We start from the raw sequence: 20048 nt of genomic DNA, 5'->3' as shown, positions 1-20048 counted from the left end.
ACACAACGGCTGGACAACTGCACATAACATCTGACGCTGTTTTTCACAGCGACGGGGTAATCTGTCTCAGCAGACTGGACTTCACTAGGAGGACACTCACGTTGTGCTGCGTCTCCGGAGAGTTTCCCGTACTGGAGCTGTCGCTGCTGTAGTCTGACGTGTTCCTCCTGTGAGTTGGGACAAATCTCTAAATGAGAGAGAGAGAGTGTAAGATTAATATTTAAGTTTGAATACTCAATAGGAATTTAAAAAAGCAGATCGGGAGCAGTGGTGTCAAACACCTTTCAGTTTCAGGGACCATGTACAGTAAAATTTCATCTTGAGTCGGCCAAACCGGTAAAACAGTACCATAATAACCTTTCAATTTAAACTTTAAAGTTTTCCTTTGTTGTGGTGCAGAGTATATGTGATTAAAATGTCAATATTTATGCAAAAAACAAACAATTATGATAGAAAATTACTCCAATGTCAACATAAAGCCCATTTTAATGGAAGTTTTTAGTCCAAAATACAGTGAAATGTCAAAGAAACAACTATAGTTGTTGTATTATGTATGTTTTTACAGACTCATGGCTTTAAGGCTTGTGGTAGTTTTCATGGCAGCATTACCGATACTTCAGGTTATTTAGAAATATTGTACAAAGATTAAAGAAATCTGAGTGTGGTAGATTAATACTTCTTAGGCATAAAGCCGATTCTTATGGAAAGTTTTTTTTTTGTCATTATAATCACTTTTAAAAGTTGCATGCATTTGGGGGATGTACTGTACAGTACGTGCTTTTTTCAAAATCTTCAAAAATAATGCCAAGCAGCCTATTCTGTAAGTAACTCTTATTTCCTGGATTCGATGAATTTATAATAAATTAGATATATTAGTAATGTAACTATTTATTCTCTGAATAAACAGTAATGTGTAGAAGAAACATACAGAGCCACAATGGTGGTACCCTGTTCTACAACCAGTATTTCTTCAAATGCTGGCATCATTAAAAGAAAAAGAAATAAACAGGCAAACAAAATGAAACCAAAGAAATGTTAACGAAGAACAAAAGTTCAAAATTGTCTTACTTTTTTGTCATAATTGTGATTAAACATAGCTATAAATACACCAAAAAAGGGATTTTTTTTTTTGTTGAAAGAATGTCATTATTTATAGTGAGTATATAGATTGCAACAGCTTTGTAATTCGCATTATGTTTTAAATAAGCAAATAAACTACCTTCATTGAAAGGTAATAATGTCATTATCCACAACAAAATAAAGTATTTCCACAACATTGTTACTTGCTTCCTTTAATTGAGTTTTTTCTCACGTGTAGTTGTGCCAAATGTTTCCCATACAAAAAAGAGCTCACAAACTGATTTACACAAATTTCAACAGCTCGTATGTTTAGTTACGGTCAAAAGAAATCCAAACCCTGGTGTGCTCTTTTTCACTTCCACCCCAACCGAGCTGTCGAGCAACAAAAAAACACAAGCTCCTATTTGGATTCAGGAACTCCCACGTTTCTGTCCGAATGCCTCCCTCCATCCCTCCCTCGCTCTCTATCCATCCTCAGGCTGTCTCTTTGAGGTGCTCCGGATATACCTTGCTAAATAAGGGTTAAAAAGCAGGAAGTGTTGCTTGTACAACAGAGACTTCTTCCTCAAGCTTTCATTTTAAGCCGGGCGGACACACCCTGGATCTGGGATGCAACGTTGTGTGTGAACAGTCAGGTCTGAGATGGATGTTAGTGCACAGTAAAATGTACCAGATCATCTTGCGCAGAACCGAGTTGGACAGCTCCCATGCTGTGTCTCCAGTTTTTGATGATTGACAGGTTTTCTGGCTCGACACCGTTCTCCTCTCTGTGCGGTCCGGGACTTACAGGAGCCTGGAAGAGGCATTGTCAACCATGTATGAGACCATTACAAACCGTCTACTCCTAGACACAGTCTTAATATTTAATCTGAAAGGTAGTCAATGTATGTCATGTTAAAACAATCTCATGCAAATGACTGAGGCAAGGAAGTGTGTTTACCTCGGGCAGGCTCCACTGAGACTTAGAGCCGTCTCTCAGGTAGTAGTACGTCTGCCCTCGCTCGTCCACAGACTTGATCCACTGTTACACAATGCAAAGCACTTTGTTAGATATGTCTCAATGCTGCACGTTTTCCTTGGCTTCTTTATGCAACAATTTGCTCTACTGCTTCAAGAGAAACTAGAACTACGCTCGGTAGAGCGCAGACCTTCGCCAACACAACATTTGTTTGTGGAACCGAGTTAGCATCGCTAGCATGATAGCCGTTAGCTCATATCGATGCAAACTAGGTAGGCCAGGTAGCTACATGACCGTGTGAAACACTGAGCAGGGAGCGTCTCCATGGCAACAGGTGCTGATCTACTTTGATCCGTTCCGTGAGGTGCCTCTCATCCGCTTTGTGTGGGACATTTTTCCACAGTTCTTTGGGATTTATTCAGAAACGGTTGGGGCAAATGTTCTCACACAAAACAAATAAATAAATGTATGTATGTATGTATGTATGTATGTATGTATGTATGTATGTATGTATGTATGTATGTATGTATGTATGTATGTATGTATGTATGTATGTATGTATGTATGCATGCATGCATGTATGTATGTATGTATGTATGTATGCATGGATGCATGTATGTATGTATAGGGACATGTCCCACTGAATGTCCAGTGGCGAAGGTATTCTAGTTTTGTTAAAGTTACATTATTTCATGCTCGTCCATTATGACTTGACTTTTAGTTTAATAAAAAAATATGTGCTGTTTGTTCATATTATTGTTACAGAAAATCATATTTTTTCTTCTCATACAAAAACGTTAGTTTTTGCTTTTTTTAAAAAAAAAAAAGGTTATTAAATTAATCATCACAACCATTTCCAATATTCTCTCTGCATTTTGTTCTATTCTTAGTCAAAACAGCATTGAGAGTCAATAATAAAAGGAGCCCTTTACTCAGATCAAACACTTGCAGATGGCCTCTGCAGGTTGGATAAAAATACTTTCTGTAATCAACCCTCAAGGTAGCTCGACTGGAAAACATCTCCTGACGTCAGTCAAGTGAAAAACTAGACGAATCAATAAGACGTCTTGACCCTGGAGCGTCGTGAATCAGATGTACCTGATCTGGAGAGTTTTCCCTGGTGAACACCCACATCCCGCTGGGCTCCACAGTGAGGGTCCATCCAGCTGGCGTGCTGCGGTCCAGGTTCGCTCGGGGGATGATGGTCCGGCCCACATGGCTGAAGGTGTACTCTTTTGGGAGGGTGGGCGGTCCCGTGGCGAGAAGTTCCTCGTAGGCTTCTGGAGGGTCGGCCGTCGGGTAATCCTCTGGGGGGTAGTCCTCTTCAGGTAAAGGAGGCTGAGGATAAAGGCATGGTCAGTGCACTAGATTAACCCAGTGATCACTATGAAAATACAGTGGAGCTCCTCAAGGCACTATCCTGAGACCACATCTTTTTAACACTGAAACGCTTCTCCCAGCTCAGACTCATGCGTGGAGTAATTAACCTGTTGTATCATTTTGAATTTAATCTGTACAATAATTCATGTTTGATATCTTCTCAGACAACCACACTCAGTATCCCTTTCTAAGTCTCGCCTTGAAACTAATTTCTATCAGTTGACTTTTATAAAATGGTGTTCTCTTCTTGAGTTCTTATTTCTTCTCATCTCTATTCTCAATTGCATGTTCTGCATTTTATTGAGATGGATTTTATTGTACTTTTAATGTGAAGCACTTTGGAACCCAGTTTTGAAAAGTGCTGTACAATTATCTTCGGGAAATATATTGCATCCATTAACATTATGTTTTTATTCAGGCAGAGTTATGCTCTGGAGTTATCAGATCGACTTCAGGCAGCGCTGAAACAAGCTTATTTACTTATCTATCTATTTATTTATTTATTTATTTATGTATTCATTCATTCATTCATTTAGCTATCTGTGTGAGAACACTTTAATCAGCCTTCGAGTGTGTTAAAACCCTGCTTCGTCTCACTCTTTACCATTGGCTGAGTCATTTCTAACTTTACGCTCTGACACCGATACACTTTTTCACGACTTTAATGTGACTTTCACCAATCGCGCACATTTCTTTGACCTCAAAGTATCATTCTTTCATGACCCATTATTGCTGTTTCTCATCTCAGGGAAGTTTTCCGAGGGGAAGAAATGGGGACGCTGGCTCTTTGCAAGTGTGATAAATTAATGAGACATGTATGGAAATACAGAACTGCAGTACAACATTTACCACGGATAATCTGTACCTATAAGTAATTCAGAATTAGGGCGACGGGTGTCTTTGTTTTCAAGCTCTGAACACTTGGGGGCTGTGCTGGAGAGATTCTGTACTGGGGGCTATACGCTCCTCTAATGAAAATCAGTCCTGTCTGCTATGTAGGTGCAGGAGATTTAATTCCATTAAAAGCAGAGCGTATTTACAGCTTTCCCCTGAGTGGAGCTAAAACAGGAGACGGAGGGAGGCTAAGTGGAGCAGCAGCCAGGCTGTCCTTACCGGCCCATCCTCATGGAACCTGTGCACGCTCATGGACTCCATCTGAGGGGTGTACGGGCTCAGCTGCTCCGGGGGCTCCCAGGACGTCTCCCCAGACATCGGGTTGTAGAAGTAAGGCAGACCACTGGTCGCATCCACCAACTGCTCCCAGTCTGAGGTCCACGCCGATGGGGAGGCGGTGGACTGAGAGAGGGCAGGCGACTCGGGGGGTGAGCAGAGCTCCTCTGCAGGCTCGGGGTCCGTGGGCGAGTCGAGAAAAGGATTGTCCCAGGTCGTGCGCCCCGTGGCAGGGTGGTAGTAATACTCCTGTCCACTCTCCTCGTCAACATGAACCTCCCATCCCTCTGGCTCGGGGTAGGAAGCTGGTGGCGGGGGCTCAGAGAGGCTTTGGCGAAGCTGAGCTACGTTGACATACACAGCTGACTGGAGACTTTCATTCTGCCCCTGTGGAAAAACAACAATAAAAATGCACATGAATCTCAAAAGTAGTGACCAAAATGATATACTGCTAAGAACGGCCAGATTTATTTTCATTTTCTGGCTTTGGGACTTCGTCCGCTTCTTCTTCCAAGACAACTTTCGAGGTCCTTTTTTTGTTTGTTTTAAATTCTTAATTCATTTCAGACATGTCAAAACAAAGACACAAAAATACAGAATAGATACATACAAAAACAAAATCTATTCAAACTAATACATAAAGACATTTTATTAAATTATATATACACAAAATAAATATCCTATATCGAAACATGCGCACACCTATCTTGAGATACATCTTTATATACATACACACTATATAACGCATATATCCAGTAAAAGCATTCATTCTTAAAAGAGCCAGGTCTCAGTTAAAGTTGACCTTTTATGTGTAGAGTCTGCATGTTCTTGAGGCTTTTCTCCCCACAGCTTATTTCAAAAACATGCATTTGAGATTAATTGGCGACTGTAAATTGCCTGCGGATGTTAGTGTGAATGTGTGTTTGTCGATGGAACATGAATTTTGTCATTTTACAACCGTATGAGATGTAACTCCATGCACAATGCAGATAAATACATACATGACCAAAAACAGCAGGACTGGGTCAGACGTGTATGTGACTGTATGAGTGTGTGAAACAGAAAAGTGCTTTAACTTTAAATATAATCTGAATCAAATGCTGAAAAGTGAGTCAAGTTGCTCCACTTTAACTTGAACCACAACTTTCTATTTGTAAACTCTGCACACCTTTCACAATGAAACTAAAATCACTTTACAGAGTGTGTTTAGGTGCTTTTATAATCCATTAGGAAGTTTTGTTTTGTCCCCCGACTAGCTCAGTTGGTAGAGCATGAGACTCACAATCTCAGGGGTAGTGGGTTTGTGTCCCACGCCGGGCGTCACCTTCCCGTGGGCTCACCACCTGCAGGAAGGTTCTTAATCGGTGCATTGTGATCTGGGTGACAGTGCTCAGACTGTCACCCCCGCGACCCAGAAACGGATAAGCGGAAGAAATTGAATGAATGAAGTTTTGTTTTTTTCTTCCAGGGGAATTTACTTACATTCTCCTAACTGGGAACAGCAACTTATGACGTCAACAAAACTTGTGTACGCACGTTGCTGACATGGCAGATTACAGTGAAAGATCAGTTCTTTGGATATTACTAAACGTACCGGTCAACTCTTACCACTTCTTTTTTCTATGATATGATATTAGGCATCTGCCTTTCTAAAGACTGAGACTGAACTCTCCATTACAGCGGTGTTAAGTTGTGTCAGACAGTTTTCAGCCCACCACTTTCACTGTACCAGCAGTGTGCCAGTCTTCCGCATTACACTCAGGAAGTAGTCTAGAGCTGGAAAAAAAAAAAACCCAAAAAAACCAACACAAAAGTTCCTCCCACAGCGATGATCAATACCTAATCCTGGCGCACAAACACACCCACACACAAATTCAAGCTCTAATGTCAGAACAACGCACAGAGTTCATGTCTGGTTTGAAGAAAGTCCTTTAGCAACGTGTGGTTGGTTTGTGAAGCTGCAGTGCTGGAAAAAATAATGCAAGTGTAGAAATCATCTGAATACCGACACGTAACCACAGACTGACGTTTGAGGACATGAAACTGAGTTATATTTCACCGCGACCCATGAAGCAGTGACTTTAAACGTCTTTCAATGGAACCTCGTTTCTGCGTGGAAGGACGATGGCATGCAAAACTACGCAACTAATTTGCTTACAGTCCACCGGTACGAGGGAGACGCTGAGTATGATGAAAGGCTGCGTCTGTCTTCACCTCAGCAGCACTGACACAAAGACAGCAAAGGTAAATCAGCTGCGTAAATAAAAAAACCTCCAGTTCTCACCTGTGCCTCATTGTGGGGACTATTTGTCTCTGTGTGAGTCTTGCAGAGCATCTGGTGCACCTTCGCAAACAAGAAGAGAGCTTCTTCTGTGTTTCATTCTAACAATGCCTCTGATGTCACAGCAAGCCTCGTGGTCTATATTTACCCAGGCCTGAGACCTGCGTGTGTTTCTGCTGTGGGTTGAAAAGCTTCTGTATCTCTTTATAAGGCGTGATAAAAGCATCATGTGGAGAGCACAAGGTTAATCATACAAATAAAATCGTCCTTGCAAGCACAGTGCAGAGTCATGCACTAATCAAAAACTTTAAAAGGTTTATAGAACGATAAAGAATGAGATTTTGTCACCTGTGGAATACAGCAGGGAGAACACAAGTAATAAGTATATTGTGATTCTTACAGCACTACATTAGTCAAATCCTGTTTTCTTTGTCAAAAATTAAAAAGCCTTCATTCTGGAAACAACTCTGATGAATTATCCCACTATGAAGAAACGTTTTGCGTGTGTGTGTGTGTGTGCGTGCGTGCGTGCGTGCGTATATGTCTGACTGTTTCTCTGTGTTTGTCCTGATAACCTGTCCAGAGTTCAGGCTAGGATCAGATAGCTGGATGGATTGCTGGATGGATGGATGGATGGATGGATGGATGGATGGATGGATGGATGGATGGATGGATGGATGGATGGATGGATGGATGGATGGATGGAGGTTTGAAGTTACAAAAAAGTATTTTGCATCAAATTTGTAATCCCTTCTTTAGGGTAACAGATCATATTAGTTACATTTGCCTAATATGGATCTAAGCCACTTCAATGGTTGCTTTATCCAAGTCAATGAATAGAATAGAATAGAATAGAATAGAATAGAATAGAATAGAACAGAACAGAGCTTCGTCTTTTATTTTAGGGTGTCATAAACCAAGAATTTGGCAAGTAAGCTATCTAACCAAATGTTTGTTGTTTAATCTACTAGTAAAAGAAACATGTTACTTGTAGGTATTTTTTTAATCCTATATTGTAACTCTATGTCACCTCTTTCTGTAGCTTCTCCTGGTGGACTCTGTTCTACTGCATATCCTCTCCGTGTGCCTGTTGAGTTTTCTTCTGGCTCTCTTACAATTAAAGGGTCAGTAGGAATTTCCCTTAAATCTTTTAATCGCATGGCCGGTTGCCCTGTCCACTGGTCGACGAGTCTTTCGGGAAAGACATTAAACATCAACTTACACGGCCGTCGCTACCATTGGTGTCAATGTGCCTTAAAGTCACTTTTTTTTTTTTCATTCACCAGCGACACTATTTAAAGCAACTTGAGGATCAAAGCACTAACTTTGGGATTAGAGGACACCAACACAGTCAGCTGACCCTCTGTCACCCTGATGCATCCTGACCTTTGCCTCAGCTCGCTCAGCTGACCGTGGCTACTATTTTCTGTGATCAAAGTTTGAATAAAGATGATGGACAAATCGACTGTTGAGGGGTGAGAATCGCTACAACCTCAGAAAACTAAACTTGATTGAGATCTGTTATCTTTGTAATATATTGATATGCTGAGTGTTAAAATTACAAACTAGGGCCAATGTAAAAAATAATGAGTAAAGAGAGCATTTCTGGAATATGCAGTGTGTTATCTATCTGCCCAGTCAACATTATCAATAAGCCGACTTCGCTTCATCATTGATCCCAATTTGAACACGAGGCAATCAATACTGCCAACCAGACGAGTGACCCCCAGAACAGATTGATTCCTCGCAGTACGGCGAGCGCTCAGGGACAGAAGGGGAAATGAAAGAGCTGGATCATTGATCTCTCAAACAACAACACTGGGAACCCCCCACTGTGGAACAAACCACTAAAACACAACTACTGGCACTTTACACACACACACACACACACACACACACACACACACACACACACACACACACACACACACACACACACACACACACACACACACACACACACACTTTCAAGAGTATTTGTTTCGAGTATCCATTTTTTACTTTGCTACTATTGACATGTAATCTGATTTGCTAGATTTGAAATTATACTCAGTATTTCTTTTTGTAGTTTTTTGTCTTTAAACAAACAAAAAAATCATTGCATTATATCTACATTTAATTAGAAACAAAGGCCATAGTGTGAATTCTAGATACTTTTTATCGAAGAAATGTACTTCATACAGATAAATTCAATGGAATTGAATGCCATTATCGACGAATGCTACGAATTGCAATGTAATCACATTGATAAGTACCTAATACGTATAGTACTTCTCAAAAAGAGTCATTTGTACTTGTGATTGGATACTATTAAATACTTCCAGCTGTAACTAAATGTAACTACTGTGATAGTCGTACATGAGTTGTACTGCAGTTACAATTTCTGTAGTGGCAGTGGGATAAGAACTGGTCCCTCCTGTATTTTTCAACTTTCCATTATTTCTTTGCACATTTTGGTCAGATGATTTTACCGTTTATGCCTGTTTATTTGTCTTACAGCTGTAATAACCTGATAAGAACGTGAATATTATCCTTTAAAAGGGAGAGAAATAAGAAATGAAGTACATTTTTTCTCTTTACAGTTGTAATATTTTAAGCATGTACGCACATTTTACTTCAATAGTTTCAATATGCTTTTAAAATCGACATTTTTTCAAATTGTTTACTTTTGATACGTCCATCAATCATCGTTTAAATCTCTCCACGACTTAAAGAAACCGCAGTGGCACCACAATACATCAAAGATCATGATCGCAGCTTTCTGATGTGGTCATTTTGATACACACACAAACCGTTTTATGCGTGAAACTGACTGAAACACACAGTGACGAGACATTGAAACCGAATAATAAACTCACGAAGGTCAGAAAGTACAAGAATCGAATTACACCAAAAGTTCAATATCACCACTGACATGGAAACGTACGTTTATGGCACTTTGCTCGGTACAGGAAAGGAAAACAAGTGCACAGGCAACGTGTTTACATGAAACAGGAAGTAACGCAACACACAACAAACGAGCAGATGTTTGAAAAAGTGCAGCAGTGGGGTCAGAGCGATCGCCTACCTGAGGAGCCACCGGCAGGGTCAAGCCCCGCTTCGCCTGCTGATTGGGCCAAATCCTGGAGTACATCTCCACCATGTTTCTGTCCAGTGAAACCATAAACCCACACAATCGAAAGGACACCTGAACCGCTCGACTCGACAGTGCGACCACATTCAGTCAAGGACTGCGACGGTCGCACTGTCAGCAGTGAACACACCCACAAGCACACATCCTCCTCCGGCAGCAGCTGAGACAGACGCAGCCCAGCAGAAAGGAGAACTGTGAGCTACAATAAGGCAGGAAGGGGCCGCGGGTGTACATGTGTGTGTGTGTGTGTGTGTGTGTGTGTGTGTGTGTGTGTGTGTGTGTGTGTGTGTGTGTGTGTGTGTGTGTGTGTGTGTGTGTGTGTGTGTGTGTGTGTGTGTATAAGTGTGTATAAGTGTGTGTGTGCCTGTGCGTGAATTCCCTGCACACAGGATAGGAGAGTAGAGGGTAACTGTCTGTGTGTTCGAGCAGCCAGAAGCAAAAAGAGGAAAACAAAATAGATAGAAGGCTTTCGGTCAGCTGGGTCAAGTCTAAAGCCACCGGGGTGAAACCCGCCCACAGCCGGTCGACTCCTGCCTGCGGCATGACGGCGCAAAGTGTAGAAATCACAAAGAACTCATGCCGTTTCAGTAAGGCTGATATGACAACTAAGAATTGAATTCCACAGTCTGAGTAAAAACGGGACATCTCAAACGGACGAAGCAGGCTCATTGGCAACGTGGCAAAACTTAGTGGAGCTTGGCGCAGAAACAGGCAAACTGAGGAATGAGTGTTAACGCAGAAGGAACATGTTTTCAACAAGAAATGGCTGTAAGAGTTTTAGTGGAGCTACAACCGGAGCTGGCTGCTCGTGAAAACCTCAGTGAGAGTTACATTATTCATTCCCAGTAAAGCAACACAACAATAAAACTAAACATGCATGCTGAAAGCTCCAAAATACCCTCACTGGAGGACATTTCACTATATTTTGCACAAGAGGCCATAGCTCGAAATGGTTTCACACTGAGATTCCACTTGTTTCAAAATTTTTGATTTCACAAAAGCATTTGACTAAAACAAAACTTGTACCAAAGGATGAATTTCAACCATTTCACAGTCTAATCCACTCCCGATCGAATAAGAAAGTATGCGTCCCCTGAACTAAAATGAATCCGTTCCTATGGCTACACTGTGGTTAAGACTGAAGGCGATATATAAACTCTTTGGTCACCTCAACTTCCTGGGTAGCGATCGAAACTGAGCTTTAAGAAAAGGCCCTTTCGGTGACACTCAAACATGGTTATCACAAAACAAACCAAAAATGTTTTCCTCCCTATGAGCAACGTACATCTTCTCTAAAATGAGCCGTGCTCCTTTTCAACTCGGTCACCCAGCCAAATAAGAAGACAAAAAGAGGAAGTAATTATTTCCCATATTGCTACTTTTGACATTGCAGTGGGCTGAGGCATTGTTTTGATACAAGCGCACAGTCCATGAGGCTGAGTGCTTAAAACAGGAAGTCTTTTTTTCTTCTGTCACAGCCCAATTGTTCAATCCACGCTTCCTTCAACCGGAGACTAAATTAACCAGCCAGAAGGCCGACCCGTTTGTGGTTCTTTTCGTTTTTGGTTTCGCACACGCGCGCGGTTAACTGTTTGTGCTTGCGTTTACTATTCTCAGCATCTGTGCAATGTTGCTTTGTTTATTTGTCACTTTCTATAAGTTAAAACAATTTTCTTTTGAGTCTTTTAAATGCGTCTTAATCCCCTTGAAACGCTTCTCTGTTGCGGTTTGATGAGAAGTGAAATTAGCAATCAATATATTGGATGGGTGGGTGGGTAGGTGGGGGGGGGCTCTCTATTGATTTCAGTTGATGATATTTTAGGTTTATGAGGTGAAAAGAGCCACGCTGGTTCACGTATCATTACTGTTCTCGCTGTTCTTGGAGTGGGAATCCCTGACTGTGGAGCAGACGAACCTCCAGCGCCGCATGAAGCAGCAATCTGCTTGATTACTTAACCACATTAGCACTCATCCAATCCAACAATGGAAGGACCAAATTGGGGCCCAAATCACGCCACAAAGCACACAGTTGAGCTATTGAGTCGATCTGGCTGCCCTCCCTCTTACATCACACATCATCATGGTGCAGAATCCAGGATGAGTGTGGAAATCAGCAGCTTATCTCCACTCCGGCTCCGCATGCCGACGGACAAAAACCTGCTGATGAATGGCTGTGCACGCTCCTGTTTTCTTTAAGGGAGGGGGAATATCCAGCAGATGTTGCAATGCCGTGAGGACGAGATGTTAATGAACCTGATGAAACAGGAACTCCACACTCAGCGTCAATGGGCATCGTGAAATCAATCTGCAGAGCTTCATAGGAAAACTACCTTCAAAGTAAGAAGAACAAAAGACATTTTGAGCATAGTAATGACACAAAACACATTCCTGGGCATATGAATAATGCAGGTTGACAAAGACGAAGCTCCTGTACACAATATTCCAGCTCACTACAGCGAGGTAGCGACACGTCCGTCGAGAAGAGATAAAACATTAAACGTGAAGAGAAATGCAAAATGTCTGCCTCTGCTTTCATTTGCAAACTGATCCTCACAACGTTGTGTCAAAGACACCTATGACTTATAATTTAAGAACCATAAGAGTAGTAGTTGTCTTAGGGACACTTACACTATTATTATCACTACAACGGAGCATCAAACTAGGCTAAACTGTATTTCGTAAGAGTAAAAATCACTAATAAATCAACTCTTTGTCGATAAAATTGAATCAAACAACTGCTTGATTGACTGTTCCTAAACTTTTCCCGGAGCTGCCCCCAGTTTTTAACAAGCTACAGATGTTATATCAACAAAATATGTTTACGTCACTGCAGAGAATAAGCTGATTAAAGGAAACAACAGCCATAACGTTGATCCATTTATGTATTTACGTTATAGAAGCTGAATTTAGATCTGGAGTTTGCAGGTTGAATTCCTACAGCTGATTCCTTGAGCAGGACCCCCGACGCCCATCAGCTCCCCAGAGCTCCCTGACGGGGCTGCCCTCCGCATCGCAGAAATAGGATGGGTAAATGCAGAAAAGGGTTAGTTACATATGAGGCCATCTAATCTGTCCACAGTCCAGTAAAGAACGGCGAATGGTAAACACAGCTGCAATACTTTGTCATCATCACTCACTGAATGACAAACTCGGTATGACAGTGACTCAGTCCTCCTACCAAATGCACATGAATGCCATTACTGAAACTTTTCATGCTGCACCAGAAAACCACTTTACTCTTGCGTGTTTTTTATGTGATCAAGTACCCCAAATCCAAATAAAATAATATGAAAGGAACTGTAAAGATGACTTCAACTGAAAGAGATGTCATTATTGGGCTGTGGAAGTTTTTCTTTTCAGGCTCTATAAATAGCTCTACGACGCATATGTAATACCGCTACATGCCACAAGAGGGTGGACTGAGTAATACATTCTTGTTCTGCTGATGTGCACTGTTTCCATCCATCCATCCACCCAAAACTGAACAAAATCACCCACATTTTACCATCTCAACCTAAAAAAAAGCTCTAAATCGAACAGCGAATGTTCCCCATACACACTACTGAGCACTTCCGTCCCACCGCTATTTTATTTGACCTTAATGTGACCTATTATGTTGAAGTTACAAAATATGCTCATCTGCCTGTTGAGGGTCGAAGGGCAAATACAGAATCAATCGCACACACACACGTCCACACCTACGCTCAAGTTTTGTATCACTTTTGTGAAGAAGGAGAAACACGCACGCACGGATTGAACTCCACATTAAAAATAGATAAATAAATTGCTCCCAAGCCCAAGATCGAACAATCAAACCAGAGACACTGTCACTGTAAAGTAAGAGAACTAAGCGTTCCATCCCCGGAGCCATGCATGAGCATTGAACAACAGAGACGAGTTTTAAATATGAATGCAAAATGAAATCCTACAAATGCTTAATTTTCAAGTGTTTGTAACTAATCAGCACCACACTCATCCACTGCACAAGCTATATAACTACTAACTACCAGCAAATAGATGCAGCAACCAGATGAATGACTTTGCAGTCATCTACTGTGATTCAAATCGAATGGGAATTCAGACTAGATGCAAACTGAAAAAAGTTTATTCATCACAAAGTCACGGCCCTCAAGGTGAGAATATTTAGTAATTTCCATATTCCCTCGTTACTACACTGATGTGTTTTCCCCTTTCAGTTGGAAAAGCCCCTTTTACTCCTTACATTGGAGCATCTTAACAGAGTATTTATTCATAGCATCTATAAAACAAGTGACAACAAACACATCGGGGACGTGCTCGGCCACATTTAGTACAAATGACACATCACATTGAAACACAGCAGCACTGAATCATTGGTGACATGTGTCAACAAGACTGCATGACTTGATTAAAAAATACATCTACTTTAGTCATATTTTTAAGCTACAAAACAAAAGTTATCCCACTGATCTAATCATCCTAGGACTCGGTGATTTGCTCAAAACCGTGAACATTATGTGAGGTTAAAAGGCCTCGGCTCACCGGGAAGCTGCGTACAGGCACCTGCTGATGCACCTGCTTTATGAGCATATGTGTTCTGTACAGAGAGGCCTGACAAGACACTCACACTACCTGTTGGAGCAGTTTCTTGGCATCTGATGTTGTCTATCCCACATTACATGCTTGTGTATGTAATGTGCTGTGGAGGGAACGAGTGCGAGCCGCTTGAAAACAAACTAAATTTGGCTCCTGTGTTTCACTTAAAATGTCAAAACATGAAGTTGTCAAGGCTGCACGGTCCACTGAACGATACACTTTACATACTGTAGTAGTAAAGTAAAACAATTCAACTTTGGCCTCCTGGTGGCAGTAATCTGAACTATAGTTATTGTGTTATCAGAGACGTTTAAGCAAGTTGTATTTGTTTAAGAAATTACAGATACATTGATGCATCATATAACCCAGTGAGGTTTGAAACATGATGTTAAACCTATCAAAACGAGCCCAATCCAGATGAATTAAACATCTACAAATTAAAACACACCAGGCTTTACAGTTTATTTCTTAAAGTTCCCATCTGAGTGCGCACACCGGCCTGCATGCATTCATATTAAGTGACCCATATCTGGGCTAATTGCAAGTCCTGCACATTACACATGCACACACAGGCAAACTGCAGGGCAGGACTGGCACTGAAAAGCCCCAAAAGCCCTGCTCCAGACCCCCTCACGTCACCATGGAGATGGCCCTCTATTGTGGGCTTAGAATTACTGCACTTGAGGGGTCCTGGCACATCCACAGTCCTGTTGCAAGTGTTGGGGGTTCATTCATGTTTGCACAGGGGAGAAGGAGAAGCGCACAAATTGTAATAATCTCATTTTAGAAACACGCCTGCAACATAAATATATTACAGGTGGTGCTCTCGGAGCTTGTAAACACGGTGTAATGAGGCACACAAAAACACTGGTTATTCTGAGAGGCTGCATCCAAAACATGACTCAAGGTGGTAAACACTGTGTTTAAAGTGACCACAGACACTTTCTCCTTCACTTTATCCCATAACCTTTCAACAGGTGCACAAACATGAAATGTGTCCTTAAACTTACCCGATTCCAAACTTTCTGCCGTTTATGTTCACAAATCTACATCCAACAGGGAGAAGAGGGCTACCCGGGTGATTTGATCTATGCGCATGTTTTTCATCGTTCCCAGCGCGTAATCACGATTCCCAGGACTGTCGCCGGCGCTGGGAAACCAGGTAGGTAGCAGCTGGAGGGTTTGGGAGTGGCTGCCAGCTCTCACATTAACTCCTTCCTCTCCTCCCGGGAGGCCCACACAACCTGTTTCGAACCTGTTCTGGAGTCACGTTAAAAACAGTACGCTGCGTCTTTACGCACAACAAGCCCTCCCGTCCAGGTCAACGCGAAGACTTCCCACACTCAAAACCAAACTGCAGCTCCTCTTTAAATAAACAAACTACTCACCGCGTCCACCGACCGCACAGACAAGGAGGTTCGTGGAGAATATCAACTGTACACACCCCGGAGAAAGCAGCTCCACGCCCGCAGGAACTTTTGGCTGAAATGTGAGATCTTGGATCAGCTGCTTGTTTTTACTCAGAGGGGAATCGAGAAACGTGTCTTTTTGCCCATTGAACTGGCATGAAGGGGACGAAAGGGGCCATTCATATGCAGATGAGCTGGCACACACACTGAACTCAAAGGATTCCAACTCACTCACTGTAAAAAAAAAAAAAAAAGGAGCAAGTGATTCAATCTGGGTTTTAATCCAGTCAAATAGCGAAAATCAACATACTAAAAGTAAAGACGATGCTTCCGTGCAAAACTTTTTCTATTATTTATTTCTTTTAAAAAATGGTGCCACGTTTGTGGGGAATGCATTTGTGGGATGCGCAGCAGAAATGAATGTGTAATAAACAGATTAATTGCCAAAAGTCGTCTTTATAACATAAAATATCCACCGAGAGCAGATTGTTTTATTTCATTTGTATGCATAGTTTAGGAATATAACTCGTGAAAAGAATGTTGGAAATCTGTGAATTTAACAAAACCGAGGAAGTTGGAGAGTGTCACGTGGTCGATGTAAAACTGGGAGAGAGTAAAGCTTTGCATGTTCAGAGAAACTACTGCAACTTCAGATGAGTCGGTGTGGATTGCATTTGAAGGTGTGGAGCAGAAAAAAGATCTTCTAATCCCTGCTTGAGGGCTTGTTAGTGCGGCTTCTTCTACCACATAAAATAATCTGTAAAGAAAAGAAAAGTCCCTGAAAGGTTGCATGTCTGCACGTCCAGGTCTCACAGTCTGTGGGCTTTTCAACACTGGCCTTGCCTGAAATAAGAAAGCACCACGAGCTGAGAATACTTTCACATTTCCATGCAATGTAAAAAAAAAAAAAAAAAAAAAACAACCTCCAAAATAGAGTTAAAGACTGAGAATTAAAATTTAAAAAAAGCCTCAGGTGTGGAGTTAAAAAAAAAGAAGAACGGAAACTTTACTTCAAGATTCCTTGATTTGTGCAGGAAGTCGCCCCTATAGTTGCAGCAGTGCAGAAATAAGTACGATTGCATGTTTGTCTGTGGGCTTTTGCATTGGTTTTGTGTGCTATAAATAAATAACTGTGAGCAGCACATGCTCAGGACTTCCCTATTCTGCAGTGTTAATTGGAAGTGAGTATTTAGAATATGTTGTAATGTGTTGCAAAAATCGGCAGCCAATTTGCAATCATTGACGGAACCAGTTCCTGTTCATCGTTTCTGTCTATTAACGCAAAATGTTTTATGGATAAGTCCTCCTGTCCCCCAACAAGATGGATTTCTATGTGTCTATATCCCACATTACCAAAGCCGGTGGGCTGTTCCCAGTGGTTTTGCCGGCCTGATATAAAGGGAATAGTCCCGAACCCCTAGAAAAGCTTGCATTTTTGCACATCCAGCTCGCACAGTCCCACAGCCTTCTTGTGGAGTTCAATAGGCCTCCGCTGCCAACTTGTAATCCCTCTTTCAGCTCCTGTAAACTGCTCCTGCCACAACACACCTAAATGTAAATTGCTGTAGGAGTGAATCCTAAAGCCCCTAGAAAAGATCCAAATCCCAGAGTCCCAGAGCCATTGGGGCTTTTTACATTGGTCTTGCTTGCCTGACACATAGGAATTGAAAATAGAGTTAGAAAAACCTCTGAAAAGGGGAATTAGCGAACAAGCCAAGTCTGTTTCAGCATGGGGAAATTGCGCCCTCTTCTGGCTCTGACACTTTAGTTCAGTTACAGGTCCCATATATATAAATAAATATAAATATATGGATGTGTGTATATCTGTATATACACACACACACACACACACACACACACACACACACACACACACACACACACACACACACACACACACACACACACACACACACACACACACACACACACACACACACACATACGTCAAAACACATTCATTATACAAGCCTACTTAGACCCCACTGAGCCAAAACTGGTGTCCAGTCTTGTCTGGAAGTCATATGAACGTCAATGAAAAAAAAAAAAAAACGTGCGACTCCGCCGGGAATCAAATTCACATTAACATGTGCAAAATAACCCCTGAAATACATTAACACGCATCAACAAAGCAATAATTGACACCAAGCACGCATGACAATCGGAATTAGAAGAAGAAAAAAAAAAAGGTTCCAGACTAACAGGGATCCAGTCCTCAGCACCATCAACAATATTAACTCACTGACTGCCAGGCATTTTCAGCTTTGGGAAGTGCGTTCTGCCAGCGTTTTCAGGGGATTTGACCCAACTTTGAAGGGCCACAGAATATGCTCATCTCAAAAAGTACACAAATTTTGAAACAACAACAACAACAGAAAAATAGATAATAGAACTAGAAATGTATGAACTAGAAAAAAAGTGAGTCTGTGAGTGAGTGAGTTTGTGAGTGTGTGCATGTGAGCGAGTTTGTGCGTGTGAGAGTGTGTGAGAGTGAGTTTGTGCGTGTGTGTGAGTTTGTGAAGAGTGTGAGATTGAGTTTGTGTGTGTGAGTGTGCGTGTTAGAGTGTGTGTGTAGGTGCGTGTGAGAGTGTGTGCTTTTTCCAATCCTCCCAGGCCCAGTAGTTCGGCTTTGTGTGGTAGAAGGTGAAACAGTCTCCTGTGTGCAAGGGAACACGACACGCTGCGCACCACTTGTTGGTCTCCTTGCGAAGACCCCTGCGTGCACACACCCGACATCTTCTCGTCGGTCTCTCCTTCTTGCTGGTGGCCATCAGGTGTTCCATCTTGTGCCTTTTTGTTTGTCCATCCAGCCTGCTCTCTGGGTCAACCATATAAGGAGCCCTGGTGTTGGGCGCACCCAAGACAGCCCCCACAACAGCAGCAACATCTACATCTACATCTACATCTCCTTCTCCTCCTCCTCCTCCTCCTCCCTCCTGCCTCCTTGACGTCCACGATCTTGCAACACTCTTGAGAAACTGCAAGAGGTGTTTGCTCTCTCCTCTCTCATGATGTCTGGCTCTGAACAGGATGAAGGCATTGAAAATTGCCAGCTGAAAGAGATAGGCCACAAATTTTTTGGACCAATTCAGTGACCGTCTGATGAAGGGGTAGTAGGCCACGTTTTGGTCCAGTTTATCCACCCCGTTCATGGATGTGTTGTATGCCACAACACACGCTGGCTTCCACTTTGGCACCTTCTGCTTCGCTCCCTTCTGCCACACTTCAACCCTCTCCATGGCATCGTGGTGACAGGTCGTCACCATCTTGACCAGCCTCTTGTCCTGCCACGCCACCACCATCACCTTCCCATTGTGTCGCACAATCCTGTCTCCAACCTGAGTTTTTGTGACCTCTTTTATGATGTTTGGTTCCCCCCGATTTTTTCTAATCGTTCCACACACATTTGTTTTTTTTATGAGTAAATGTTCACTGGGTGACACGGAATTGTAGAAATTGTCCATGAAAAGTGTGTGTCCTCGGCCTTGGAGACGATCCAGGAGGGAGAAGACCGTGTCCTCCAGTGTGGAGCTTGTCCCAACATAGGGGTGCATGTTGTGGCAGTACCCTGTGGCTGAGTCACAAAGGATGTAGGATTGAATCCCATATTTGACTGGCTTTTGAGGGTTGTAAACTCTAAAAGCCAGGCGCCCTCGCCAAAGCATCATCCCCTCATCGATGCAAATGTTCTTCCCTGGATTGTAAAACTCCTTGAATTTAGTGACCAGGTAATCTAATACAGGGCGGACTTTGTACATTTTGTCAATAGCATCCTGTGACCTTTTGTCATTATAATGTAGGAACCTCCAGATAAGTTGGTACCTGTTCCTTGACATTATCTTTGAAAAGTATGGCGTAGCATCAAGCTCATCCATTGACCAGTACATCTCAACGCTTGGCTTTTTGAGGTAACCAGTGATGAAACTGAGTCCCAAGAACCTTTTGAGTTCAGGGACAGAGAGCTTCTTCCACCTGTTACTCAAGCTGTGGGGCGAAGGGTCTGGGTTGGCCTCCAACTAATGGCTGGCATAGAGGTTGGTTTGATCCACGATGTGTTGGAGC

The 20048-nt window shown here is 42.2% G+C and overlaps 1 protein-coding gene across 3 annotated transcripts in view; it reads right to left on the bottom strand.

Annotated features, from left to right (window-relative positions):
* Positions 1–20048, bottom strand: part of LOC308118997 (rho GTPase-activating protein 15-like) — a 29623-nt gene that overhangs the window by 5852 nt on the left and 3723 nt on the right. The window contains exons 1-6 of one of the 3 annotated variants that reach the window (XM_080478751.1): positions 18716–18775; positions 4532–4975; positions 3137–3376; positions 2021–2101; positions 1751–1873; positions 101–187 (exon numbers count right to left, since the gene is read on the bottom strand). In XM_080478751.1, coding sequence (XP_080334877.1) covers positions 101–187; positions 1751–1873; positions 2021–2101; positions 3137–3376; positions 4532–4975; positions 18716–18769 — 1029 coding nt within the window. In that variant the 5' untranslated portion in view covers positions 18770–18775. Of the gene's footprint in view, positions 1–100; positions 188–1750; positions 1874–2020; positions 2102–3136; positions 3377–4531; positions 4976–9936; positions 10213–18715; positions 18776–20048 lie in introns of those variants that run through there. The other 2 variants (XM_080478750.1, XM_080478749.1) reach the window with 2 other exon arrangements.

Source organism: Lipophrys pholis (genome assembly GCF_963383615.2).
Source record: "Lipophrys pholis genome assembly, chromosome: 1".
In the NCBI taxonomy this organism is placed as follows: Eukaryota; Metazoa; Chordata; class Actinopteri; order Blenniiformes; family Blenniidae; genus Lipophrys; species Lipophrys pholis.
The sequence above is the reverse complement of the archived record's forward strand: the minus strand, read 5'-3'. Positions and strand labels throughout refer to the sequence as shown.